Source organism: Haplochromis burtoni, unplaced genomic scaffold (assembly GCF_018398535.1).
Source record: "Haplochromis burtoni strain Fernald_Lab_line unplaced genomic scaffold, NCSU_Asbu1 Contig_216, whole genome shotgun sequence".
NCBI classification, from domain to species: domain Eukaryota; kingdom Metazoa; phylum Chordata; class Actinopteri; order Cichliformes; family Cichlidae; genus Haplochromis; species Haplochromis burtoni.
Genome location: NW_024582577.1, coordinates 546,760 through 559,977, shown reverse-complemented (window position 1 = coordinate 559,977; position 13,218 = coordinate 546,760). Strand labels below are relative to the sequence as shown.

Sequence of the window (13,218 nt, the reverse complement as noted above, 5' to 3'; positions counted from 1 at the left end):
TGTAGCTTGTTGCAGGCTGTGCCCTAAACAGTCAATGACATACATCCTCGAGGTTATATTGTATAAATATAGAAATGAAATTTTTTTAATATATTTTATTATGTGTCTGATTTGACATGATTTACATGATTTTCAAAATGCAAATAAATTGATTACTTCTATTTTTAATGACAGTTTCACAGTTTCTATATTTTCTTTATAATTGTAACTTTATAGGGTAAAATTAATCTAAAAGCATTGAATCGTTTAGTACCACACCTACTGACTGCAGTTACTCCCTGCTTTATTGCAAAGCCATGAATATATGCAACACCTGAGCAGTATCATAACATTTTTGTAACACAGGAGGTGTCCTTTTTTTGTTTAAAAGGTCATATCAGAGCACAGCACTACCTCATACTGTACTGGTAAACCAACCCCAGGATTTTTTTTACCATTATTTTTTATAAAGCTTGATTATCTGTGACCCACTTGTGCATTTTTAAGAACTACACCCTGATCTCAGTGTCTGTTCTCACATAAATTTTGGGTGTTGGTTCAGGTTGTGTACTTTAGAGGAAGCCTCCAGCTATGTCCTTAATACTTATTTAGCAATAGCACATAGAGGCGTGGTTAAGCGAATGCTTTCTGGTTCAGTCTGTACTTCACAGACTGCAAAGAGTAACATTCTTTCACTTTCTGATATTTACTTACTAATCGTACTTACTAATCGTACCACAGCATACTACAATGTTAAAAAACAAACAAAAATAAACTTCTTCCAGAAGAAAAACAAAATGTAATATTAGCATTTAGAGCACCTGGTCTTTATCATTAGTTAATTAGTTAAATACAACCTCAGATTAACATTCAAAATGCCATATTATACTGTCATTATTTTTTTAACAGAAAATAAATCAAAATGCAGAAGCAGTGAGTGGAAAACTACAAGGACACTCTTTCTGCTTCCATTAAGAGAGTCGAATTAAGACAATAAGTAGCAGCTAGATGCTGCGAATCACATGTACTTGATTAATTGAGCATGTGCAAGTACGACCACCTCTATAAAAGCAGGTGTTTTGGCACTTCTTTGGACTAAAGCATTCAGTTGTGTGTTGACTCAATGTCAATGAGGAAAGACATCAGCAATGATCTTAGTTGATAACTGTTGCTTTCCATCAGTATAGGAAGAGTTATAAGGTAATTTTACAGTGAGAGACATTATTCATAAATGAAAAACTTTCAAAACAAATGAAAATTATTCTAGAGTCAAAGGTGAGACCATGTGTCCGACAGCTAAAGCTTGAATGAAATTGAATCACAGACCAAATCTACAACAGAATGTCTGAAAAAGAAAACATCTTCACATTGCTATCAGCTGGGAATTTATCACAATTGTGGTCTTCCTCTCCTTCTTACCCACCACTGTGTCTGGTCGGTTGGAACACCAACAAATCAGAATGTAGTTTGGTTATTATTCTGGCTGATGGTGGTTCTATACACACTACTTGTGCATTTTGGATTAGGGTTTGTTAAATAAATGAATGACATGATGTTATATGTCGTGTTTTGTTTTTACCTCATTTTCAGACATGTCACTGAACCAGAACCTGGCATGTTCAATTCAAAACCTCAGAAATGAATGAGAATGGGTGTGCTTGTTTTTTTTCTTTTTCTTACCATGACTGTATATACTGTTAAGAGCTGGAAGATAATGTAAAGTCACCATATGTTTTCTATGCAAATGTATAATTTGTAAACTCTAACCAGGTGAATATAGTTTTAAAATACTTAGTTTTATGATGGTTTTTAATCAAATGATTAAATAGTACTAACTTGATGTCACCTACTTCAAAATTTGTGTGTAAAAATAAATACCTCCCCCTTAACAAACTTAAAAACGGTTACCTTTAATGAGAACTTTGAAAAACTTGAATATGAAATGACACATCACCTCAGAACTTCTTCTAGTTTCTATGTTTTCTGCTGTGTTTTAAGACCATCTGGTCTTGGGTCATAGTATCCACAGGGATTTTCTGCTCAGCTCACAGACTCAGAATAAAAACATTTAAGCCAAAGGTGTCCTGTGTGCACTTTACTGACAGAGTTTCTCATTGTGGTTTATTAGGAAAAGGCTTTTTGGGCAACGGGGGATTTAATAGTGTGAGTGTAAGTCAAGTGGAAAAACTGCCTGTGGAACTGAGTGACAGCTCTTTTGCTGAATCCAACATTGCAGTAGGGTGACCAGATCTGAAGACCAGATATGAGTAGTATTATTGTAGTTTATTAGTGCTTTGTATTTTACTTTAATTCAACTTCCTAACTCCCTCTTAAATACATGCAATACTTTGAAGGGTTTGTTATTTTGTTTTTGTTTTTAAGAGCTCATGCAAGACGTTAACTATTCTTAACTATTGCTAATTGCTCTTCTATCAGGTAATCAAGTTCAGGTTTCTGTGACAATCTCATCCATTAACGAGCCACATATTTTTGGCTTATGTAACTGGCTTATATAAACTAGATACAGGACACTGTGTTGTTATGTGGGCAAAGTGGACACATGCCCAGGACCCTGGAGACAATAAGGCCCTCTGATAAGCTGTGCACTCCTCCTGTTCAGATAAGGACTCCAGCACTGAGACCAAACTTATTCTAGTTAAGTAAAACTAAACTAAAACAAGGAGAATGGTCCTCTTGAAATGTTCAAGATGACAGGAAAATAATTAAGGACAACATTTTAAGGGGCACCTGTCACTTATGGACATTGAAACTGAACTATGTGGCAGCTGGACTTTAGGAACTATTATATTTTAATTATTAAAAATTCTTGCTATGCACATGCATACTATTTACATAAAATACCACAACCACAGCCTAGACTCCTAAAACAAATGCTTTCAAAAGCTTGGAAAAAAAGACAGTCAAGGTTGATGTATTTCTGAGGTCACTTGGGAAATCATTCCAGAATCTTGGTGCAAGGTCAGCAAAGATGCCCCTTTTGAAATAAGCTTGGGCTGCAGGTCTAGAATGATTGGGAAGCAGACTTTAATGATCCTGTGGCAGCAGGTGCAAAACCAATTAAAACTTTAAATACAGTGCCAAAAAGACGCCAAAAGATTTTTAAAATGTATTTGACTCCTTCAGGTTTATGTAATGTTCTGATTCTAAATGTATATATATATAATAAACATTATGAGCTGCAAGCATAATCGTATTACTGTATTGTGTAATTGTACTGGTGTATGTATAGGTTGCATTGTGTTGCATGTTCGATGTCTGTGGTTATGAGAGGGGAAAGAAATGTTGACCTTGTCATGTAGCATATATACACAAATTTGTCCCCCAAAAGTTGACATTGAGTGATGATGAGCAGGTATTGATGTTTCTAAACAGGAAAATTAAGAAAAAGAGAATGCAGCAGCAGGGGAAATTCATTGTTTCATCCAGGAGTTGAAGCTGTATCCCAGCAGATTTCATACATATATCAGTATGCCAGTGGGGTAGTTTGAACTCTTGGTGGCAGAGTGGGGACCACATCTGAGGAGGCAGAAATAACTTCAGAGGGCCTATTCATCTGGAGCAGTAGAGGTGGATGGATTGATCAATTGTCAATATTGTTGTTATTTAGTGGTCATTAAAATGTCTATAGAATCTAAAAAACTGATGATGATTCATCTCATAAGTCATGACACATTGTTCTCTACATAAGCTACTTTTATAAGTTAGAAGTATCCGTATTGGTATTGGCAATACTGGCCAAGTATTCGCTTAGTATCAGATCGCAGTAGCGCACCACTACAGAGCAGTGCCTAGTTGTGCGTCTGAGGTAAAATGGTAGTATTTCACAATTTGTGTATATAATGCTATAGTACTGGTGTGCTTTTTGAGCAACAAGTGCACTTGTTGCCTAATGTCTAATAAACTATGCTTCCTGTGATGTAACTGGAAACTCCTTTTAACCCTTTGCTGTAACCTTCCACACAACCTGAAGAGTACCTCCTCATGAGTCAATGACAGCTTTCCTTGAGAAGTCTAAATCAAGTTTAATGCAATGGTCTGGTCAGATCTGTTTTTTAGGATCTAAAAATTAAGCTTGCTTTGAAAAGTTAAATGCTGCAAAATCAACCAGTGAAATTAAGCAGTGAAATTAAGCAGTTGGTGTGAATGGCTGAATTAGGTATAACTGAATCCAAGAAATATTTGTAACGCCGAAAGATTTTATAATGACACAAAGACTACAGATAGCAAGTTTGTGTGCTTAAATCTAGCAAATTTTCCACAATGAACAAAGAGGGAAAAGCTGCCTACAAGGTCACTTTTGCCCAGGTCGCCATATCAGGTAACTCACTCAATCAAAATAACTCCTTCAGGAGTACCTGAGGCGGGAACCTGTGGAATAATCCAGAAACTGTTTGGCACTGCTGGATCATTCTCCTCAGTGAGTTTGCTAGTAATTGCTAGAAACGAAACTTCAACTTTAGTTGTTGTTTTTTTTCACTCTCTGTATTTTCCTGATAGCAACTGCTTTGGAAATCTGCTGACGGTATTTTTAATTGGACCGCTGGTCGAGGCAGTTGAAACTGACGGGAGAGGATTGGCCAGCATCGCTCCTCCTGTGTTCTAGAGAGTTCGGAGTGGGAATGATATTGAGGAGGTCCGGCCGCTCCCACACACATACACACACACTAGTGACTGATAGCGGGAACCAGGACCCGTCACACCCAGTCACTCAGGGCAAAGGCAACCTGCGCCACAGTAGGAAAACAACAGAGGTGAGTATAGAGAGGAGAAGCGTGTGGCATGCTGACGTCAAGTGGTTAGCGTCACGTTAACATCATTAACGGCTGCAGTGTTTTAAGGTAACATCTAAGCTAGTTGTTGCTTTTTGTTGCTGTTGTTTTGTTATTAGGCTTATCTTACTGCCACACATCCTTAAGTATGCATGTTAAGTGTAGCTTAACCGATAAGATGCTTGACAGTTAAAATGACAAACAACAGGTATAAACTGCTACTGCTGCTGCATGTTCCGTCTTACTCAAAACGGTCGGGATGAAGTTTCTAATATGCGTTAAAGTTACATAAAGTGGGAAGAAAGATCCAGAAAGTTCGCAGGCTTCTGAAATATGAAAGGGCACGCCCACTCGCACTGCTGCCGATAGACTGGCATGTACTTGCTGCTGCACAGTCACTCTTTCCCATCATCACTCCCAAAACAAATGCAATGCAGTGTCCATAAACAGTGTTAGCGAAGCACATCAGTATAAACAAGAGTCAGTGCAATTTGCAAATAAAGTTGCTTTGCATTATCCAAAGCAAGCACCTGTATAAGTTGTCATATTTTGCAAATTAAGAATGCAAGCTAAAACCTACCCGTCATTATCTTTATCAATATAGGAATGTTCATGCGGACTGTAATAAAGCATAGCTAAAATCAACCCACTGTTAACCACAGTCCAAATATATATATATATTTATATATCAATCAGCTCTACTTTTTGCTAACCCAAGCCATAAAGCCCTGGCTCTTATCAAACTGCCAGTCTCCACATTTCTGCTGCACCACTACTGGCAGCATGCCCCACAGGAGGAACCCAGCCACCCACTGGCATGAAAAGTTTGTTATAATGACCTCCCATGTGGTTTAAGATTAGGGTATCATTACAGTGTGTTGGTAATCTGCTACTGTAGCAACAGTAAACATGGCTTTTCCTATTTAGCTGTTTTCCCAACATTTTCCACATAGTTTCACTCAGAAATGTATTGATAGAGAATCCCTTTTGTAGTTTATATTTTTGAGATTATAAAACAGAATATAGAATATTAGTGTCTTGTAATGGCCACTAGAGGTGATTTTGGATGGCGCATTCTTGTTAGACCAACAGCAGTCTGCACACTAAAAACACAGAGATAAAAATTTTGATTTTGATTATAGGTGTCTAAATACCTTATTCTTGGAAGAGGCCCATGCTTTCCTGTCGTTCCTTGTTAATGTAATAAAGGCACTTAATACCAAGTTCTCAGAAAGGAGGAGGCCTAGTAACAGGTGTGGTGGACTTAACTTTCACTGAAACCATTTGTTTGAACAGCTCAGACTCTGATAATAGCCTCATTACCCCATACTACAAGAGTGCATCATGGTATCCCCACCCCACCAGTGCTTAGAGCTTAAGTTACTCATCTGCCACATATCCACACTGTCACTTTAGTGCCAGTCTGTGATTAACAACTATAAATAATGATCTTATTCTCAGGAACCATGTCCAAGGGACCAGCAGTTGGTATTGACCTGGGCACTACCTACTCCTGTGTAGGAGTTTTTCAGCATGGCAAAGTGGAAATCATTGCCAATGACCAGGGAAACAGGACTACACCCAGCTATGTTGCATTCACTGACACAGAGAGGCTGATTGGGGATGCAGCCAAGAACCAAGTGGCCTTGAACCCAAACAACACAATATTTGGTATGCTTTTTTTCCCCCTAGAAAATTCAAGAATAGAAGATGAGCTTTGATATTTGTGCGTATTAATCCTTTATTGCTTCCCAGATGCCAAACGTCTCATTGGACGCCGGTTTGATGACAGCGTTGTCCAGTCAGACATGAAACATTGGCCCTTTACAGTGATCAATGATGCTTCACGACCCAAAGTAAAGGTGGAATACAAGGGTGAGGCCAAGACGTTTTACCCAGAGGAGATCTCCTCCATGGTGCTGCTTAAAATGAAGGAGATTGCAGAAGCATACCTTGGCAAGGTACTTCTGAGCAAAAAGATTTATAATCTTTTATTTTAAGTCTCTCTTTCCCAGCAAGACACAGAAATGTCAACAGCAGACTTCACTGCTTGTGTCATGTTTACTTTTACAGCCTAGATACCTCCTGGTTTAAAATTGACTAAAAAAACCCTGCTCATCACAGTTCTCATTGATAGTCTTATTAAAATTTCCAGATGGTAACAAGTGTCGTAGTGACTGTGCCTGCCTACTTCAACGACTCTCAGCGCCAGGCCACCAAAGATGCAGGGACCATTTCTGGGCTTAATGTCCTTCGTATCATCAATGAGCCCACCGCTGCTGCCATTGCCTATGGCCTGGACAAAAAGGTATGCTGGAGTTTTTTGATGTTGTGTAGAAAGCCCTAAAGTTTGTCTGAATAAAAAAAATAAAAATGTAGTAAATCCACAATCTACAAATTACGATTAAATGCTACATTTTTAGGTTGGATCAGAGAGAAATGTTCTCATCTTCGATCTGGGCGGCGGCACATTTGACGTCTCGATCCTGACAATTGAAGACGGCATCTTTGAAGTGAAGTCCACAGCGGGTGACACTCACTTGGGCGGTGAAGACTTTGACAACCGCATGGTGAACCACTTCATCTCCGAGTTCAAACGCAAGTACAAAAAAGACATTAGCGACAACAAGAGGGCGGTGCGTCGTCTGCGCACGGCATGTGAGAGGGCCAAGCGCACCCTGTCATCCAGCACTCAGGCTAGCATTGAAATTGACTCTCTGTACGAGGGCATCGATTTCTACACCTCCATCACCAGAGCCCGGTTTGAGGAGCTGAACGCAGATCTGTTCCGAGGAACCCTGGAGCCTGTGGAAAAGGCTCTCCGTGATGCCAAGATGGATAAGGCCCAAATCCATGACATTGTGCTAGTGGGGGGCTCTACTCGTATTCCTAAGATCCAGAAGCTCTTGCAAGATTTCTTCAATGGGAAGGAACTCAATAAGAGCATTAACCCTGATGAGGCAGTGGCCTACGGTGCAGGTATGGCCCCTGTGTGCTTAGAAATAGAACAACAACTGTCTTGCACTACAGAGCTACTAATGAGCAACATTTTAAAACTTGATTTCACTTTTCTTTTTTCTTTTTTTTTTCTGCAGCTGTGCAGGCAGCCATCTTGGCAGGTGACAAATCTGAGAATGTGCAGGATCTCCTGCTGCTGGATGTGACCCCCTTGTCTCTGGGCATCGAGACTGCTGGAGGAGTCATGACTGTGCTGATCAAGAGAAACACCACAATCCCCACAAAGCAGACCCAAACCTTTACCACCTATTCAGACAACCAGCCTGGTGTGCTCATTCAGGTAAAACTACAACCTCAGTCCCCTCTTCCATTTGTTTACTAAAATGTAAGACTGAAACATTGAAAATGCTTTTTTTGATGTTTTGTCATCAGGTGTTTGAGGGTGAAAGAGCGATGACAAAAGACAACAACCTCTTGGGGAAATTTGAGCTCACCGGAATCCCGCCAGCCCCACGTGGGGTTCCACAGATTGAGGTGACATTCGATATCGACGCCAACGGCATTATGAATGTGTCTGCAGTCGACAAGAGCACCGGCAAGGAGAACAAGATCACAATCACCAATGACAAAGGTAACTAGGAAGTAAACTGTATCCAGATTGTGAAAATCGAGTTCTTTGCATTTAAGCCATCTTATTGCTCTGCTACTCAGGTCGCTTGAGCAAAGAGGACATCGAGCGCATGGTCCAGGAAGCTGAGAAGTACAAAGCTGAGGACGATGTGCAAAGACAGAAGGTCTCTGCCAAGAATGGTCTGGAGTCTTACGCCTTCAACATGAAGTCCGCTGTGGAGGATGAGAAGCTAAAGGGCAAGATCAGCGACGAAGACAAACAGAAGATTTTGGATAAATGTAACGAGGTCATCAGCTGGCTGGATAGAAACCAGGTATGAGTTTGTGCTGAACTGTGATTAGAAACCTTGAAAACAAATGCTCAGAATAAACTTGCATTTGACTCCCTCTTGTTACTTCTCTACAGACGGCAGAAAAAGATGAGTTTGAACATCAGCAGAAAGAGCTGGAGAAGCTGTGCAACCCCATCATGACCAAGCTGTACCAAAGTGCAGGTGGGGTTCCAGGGGGCATGCCCGGCAGCTTCCCCGGGGGTGGTGCTGCTCCTGGAGGAGGAGGATCCTCCGGCCCCACCATCGAGGAGGTCGACTAAGCCGCAGCTTGAACAGATGTGCATGAGCCTGTTCCCTTTGTTCTTGAAACGTTCGTGTGAGAGTAACACCGTTCATGTTATCGCAGCATTATGTAAATACTCAAAACCATTAACTTCCATTCTCTGTTGACTGTTTTGACTTTCTTCTTCTTCTTCTTTTTTTTTTAACTTTGTTTTGTATGCCAGGCTTAAGGCTGTATCTGCACTGTGACTTTATTGATTAACAGTTTCTCTTGGAAGTGAAGTTCCTTTGAGTTTAGTTCACATTTGCATTCCCAGTGTTTTTCTGGGTTGATATATGAAGCTAAAACTGTTGTTTATTGCACAACGATTAGCTAAATTAAACCAAATGAAATATTTTCATGATTTCCGAGTCATTTATTTATTACCTCAAAGCTTTTCTGTGAAATTGAGCAGCACTATGGAGTGTTTTCTCAGGCATGGCTTTCAGCCTGCACGTTTAAATCTGAAACTGCATCAAAGCCGATGACTAAGCAGACATGCTTGTAGTTTTTCAAGGCTTCCTTTGTGTTTTTGTGGGTAGTTTACCATCAAAGTTTATTTGCTGGTCCTGATAGTGTGCACAATAATAGAGCAGAGACAAGACAGGCAACAACATTTTTCTCATTTATTTTGCTTAGTCGTGACTACTTAAGATGTTGGAAAGTTCATGGGGGTGTATTGGTTCCTCTTGGTCGCAGGTTATGGACCATTGCTGGTACACGTGTGAGAACATATGTTGAAGTGTTCGGCAGGTCAGCGCGAGTTAGAGTTTCTTGGGCATTCGTGCATCCGGTAGGCACACATGTAGAAGATACCTGAAAAAGGGTAGGGTAAATAGTTCAGTTAAAAATAAAAAACACATAACACTTAAAGCATCATGAGATCCAAACCTGAGAAGAACGTAAGCACCACTGCCACCCAGCCCATTATATAGGACCAGGAGAATCGCCAGCTGCCATAACGTTTGCCGTAGTAGTTCACCGTCACCCCTGTGTACACAGCCATTGCCAGCAACACAAAGAAGCCTGCACAAAAAGATAGCATAAGTACCGGAGGTGCTAATTCTCTGCTATACCAGGAAAGCTTGTATATGACTGCATGTGAGGAGCTCACAGGAGATAAAGAAGAGGATGCCAGCTGCAAATGTCTTGTCAAACCCGTCGAAGGAGGAGTAGTGGATGAAGGCCATGACGCCAATCACAATGCCAATGAAACAAGCCAGCAGGGAAAGGATCATGAAGGCCCGGGTGGCATCCCAGTATGCTGTAAGCCAGAGCGAGACAGGCCAGGCTTAATAAATGCAGACTTTAGAAGTATGTTTATTCTTTGTTACACATTCAGTTTGTGAAGTTATATGTTGCCTGTGTTTGTGCTTGTCCTAATGTAGGAGACAGATCTAGCTTGCCATCTAGAGCATGTCAAAAAATGTGATGAAGTAAGAGAGAAAATGGAAAGCTGTTTTATGTTGTGTTGCTGGTGCAAATAAAAGCATATGAAGAAATCTCACACACAGGCTCCCCACCAAAAATAGATTTCCTAATAACATCTGTGCCACTAGTGTGACTCACAACCTACTTGAGGTGGAAGCACAATTTCGCAGTCCCCCTGTATGGAGGACTGAAAGTGCCAAAGCCAGGAATAAATGAATAAATAATTCAATGCAAGCCTTTCGCATCTTTATTATATTATTTTCAATTTTGAAATAGTTCCCTTATTTTTAATGCTCTTTTTACATCACTCCCCGCATTCCTACTTTATTACCAAACATCAAAATATGTTGTGGGTTCAGGGAGTTTTTTTATTTGTCGATCAACACTAGGTTCAGAAATGTTTGCCAACAAATAAAGCAGTTTGTCTGGACTGTGCACGCTTTTATGAGTGCACATAAAGAAGTGTAGATGTGATGTTTTCTCAGGGTGGGTTTCTAAGTCAAATAATTTTATATTTATCCAAACAGAGGTAAAAAGGAAAGGGGAAATGTTTTTAAAATGAATGTATCTATATTCATTAATAAATGTTATTAACCACTTAATTTTAGAGATAAATAATTACTGGTGCTATTTAAAGCATAAATGTTTTGGCATTTTACAATTAGTTAATGGCTATATGTATTATTTTTTCATCTACTGTGATATTTTTTAGTCAGTGAGTCATTTATTCATTTTATTGATTAATTAATTTTTATTTTTACATTTTGTTTTGTTTGTTTTTTCAGATTGGGTTTTTAAGTTTCAGTCATCCCTACCCATGAACCTAAAGGGAGTAACCATAGTGAAGATTGGAACTAACAAAATATATTGATTAAATAACAAAGAAATTTTTATTTTTTTCATCGTTTTTTGTAACACCAAAGTATATATTATTTTATTTTATTTTGGAAGTTTTGGTTCTCCATACTCCATAAAGAAGAGAGGGGAAGTATTCCAGTGTTGATCAAGGTTCTGGACTAATTGTGAGCAAACTAAGACGTATTAATGAGGGTATGCCTGTCTGTAGACATGCAGTGTAAGACAACCAGCAGGTCTTACCAATACTGTCTGTATGTGTCATGCATTTCCCAGGCACACAGTACCGCCACAGGCCCTGGTGCATGTAATTGCTGGAGTGCCGATACTGCATCCAGTAGTCAGTTGCCGTGGAGACAATGAGGAGTATGTTTCCAACTCCGGCACAGAACAACCCACCTCCCATGAAGCTGTACATCCTGCCAAAAAACACTGACTGACACGTAGACAAAAAACAGGTCAAGGCCTCACCACCACATCTGAGCCCCGGCTATACCAATTAGAGCAAGTACTTCCTGTTACAGAGAGGAGTAACAGTGGGCATGAATAAAACAATATCTAAATACATTCAGCGGCATGCCACAAATGCGATGCTGGAGCTATCGACAGATCTGATTGCATATATATGAAAAAGAAAAAAAGAACCGTCTTATAAGACATGAACAAGCAGCAAGCTCAATCTGACAAATCATTAACCTCTAACTCTGCTGCATCAGGAAGTGTCTATATCTTTAAGAGCACATGCAGGGCTGATAAACATTTTTCAAAGCCAGATATATTTATGTTAAATTATACCCAAGTCTGCCAAACATGGTACAGTGAACAGTGTGTAAATGATGCACACGAGCTTGGGAATTTTATTCCATCTAGATTCAGTGGTGCATCCGTAACACATGGCATATTGTTTAAATATTTTATATAAAGTGGGCTTTTCCACTCTGTTTTAAATTTAATTGAACTGAAATTTAAGAGAAGCAAGGATTCACCCAATGAACTCAATTCAAACAACACTAAAAAGGACTTTCTTATTCCATACAAAATACAGTTAATTGCACTGTGTTTCCATATTGATCACATACCTCTTGCTCCCCTTAGAAAAAGTCAGAGATTCCAATAATTCGGGTTGTCAAAGCACGGAGGAGCCCAATATTGCCCAGGATGGCAGGAAAGTTTTGTTTGTGCATAGGAAACCAAGCGAACAAACGGGCTGACGGAACAATGGAGCATGCTGAGCCACAACCAATCACAGAGGATGAGTTTTGTGTTTTAGGGAATCTGCTGAAAATACAAAACCGTTAAAGCGCTGCGCACATCTCGGCAATACTGATGACACAGGGCTTTTAATTCAAAACGCTCCACAACCATACACAGCAAACCCGTGGCCTGCGCTGCTCAACCATAGTACTGCTGAAAGAGAGATTATTTAACATAGTGCAAAATGTAGAAACAGAATCCTCTGCAGTGTTGAATTATGTAATGTGACTTTGGTAAATCATTTTGCCCATTATTCACATGTTAAAGTTTTGTTTTTAATAAATATTGGGCTCTTTCTCTCTTCGATATAGACTTTCATAAAATTCAAATTGTACAACTCACAAAAACTTTTATAAGGCTCATAACATAGATGATAAATCAACCATCTCATCATCATTTTAGTTCCACTAAAATGTTGAAAGTACAAATTATGATCATCTAAATAAATTTATATACACACATATATATATATATATATATATATATATATATATATATATTTAGCACTAGCGAGCCCAGAGGAATTCATTTAATTATAGATGAAATAAACAAAATAAATTGCTGGACCATATGCATGCAGTTGCCGTGAAAGCGTGATGAGTGTGGCTAATAAAACTGTATAATGTGGGTGAAGAAGCTGCAGCACAGGTGGTTTATCTTTGCTGTAGCACCTGGCAGAAAGAGCGGGCTGTAAAAGAGAGGGTTGCGTGTCAGAAATTAATATTTC

At 39.4% G+C, this 13,218-nt stretch overlaps 2 protein-coding genes across 3 annotated transcripts; one reads left to right on the top strand and one right to left on the bottom strand.

Moving 5' to 3' along the window:
• The first annotated feature begins 4,386 nt into the window (after positions 1 to 4,386).
• Positions 4,387 to 9,308, top strand: hspa8b (heat shock protein family A (Hsp70) member 8b). Its single transcript, XM_005937893.3, has 9 exons — positions 4,387 to 4,751; positions 6,231 to 6,440; positions 6,525 to 6,730; positions 6,925 to 7,077; positions 7,193 to 7,748; positions 7,865 to 8,067; positions 8,160 to 8,358; positions 8,439 to 8,671; positions 8,764 to 9,308. Exons 2-9 carry the CDS (start codon positions 6,236 to 6,238, stop codon positions 8,947 to 8,949), a joined length of 1,941 nt encoding a protein of 646 aa, XP_005937955.1. The 5' UTR covers positions 4,387 to 4,751; positions 6,231 to 6,235; the 3' UTR covers positions 8,950 to 9,308.
• Positions 9,309 to 9,563: 255 nt separating this feature from the next.
• On the bottom strand, positions 9,564 to 12,481 carry lim2.3 (lens intrinsic membrane protein 2.3). Of its 2 annotated transcripts, none has more exons than XM_005937891.1 (5): positions 12,317 to 12,481; positions 11,481 to 11,673; positions 10,066 to 10,215; positions 9,843 to 9,977; positions 9,564 to 9,767 (listed from the first exon to the last, which is right to left on the bottom strand). In XM_005937891.1, exons 2-5 carry the CDS (start codon positions 11,653 to 11,655, stop codon positions 9,706 to 9,708), a joined length of 522 nt encoding a protein of 173 aa, XP_005937953.1. In that variant the 5' UTR covers positions 11,656 to 11,673; positions 12,317 to 12,481; the 3' UTR covers positions 9,564 to 9,705. The 2 variants fall into 2 exon arrangements, with proteins under 2 accessions (XP_005937953.1, XP_005937954.1); XM_005937892.3 differs by having other exon boundaries at positions 11,481 to 11,669; positions 12,317 to 12,462.
• Positions 12,482 to 13,218: the final 737 nt, after the last annotated feature.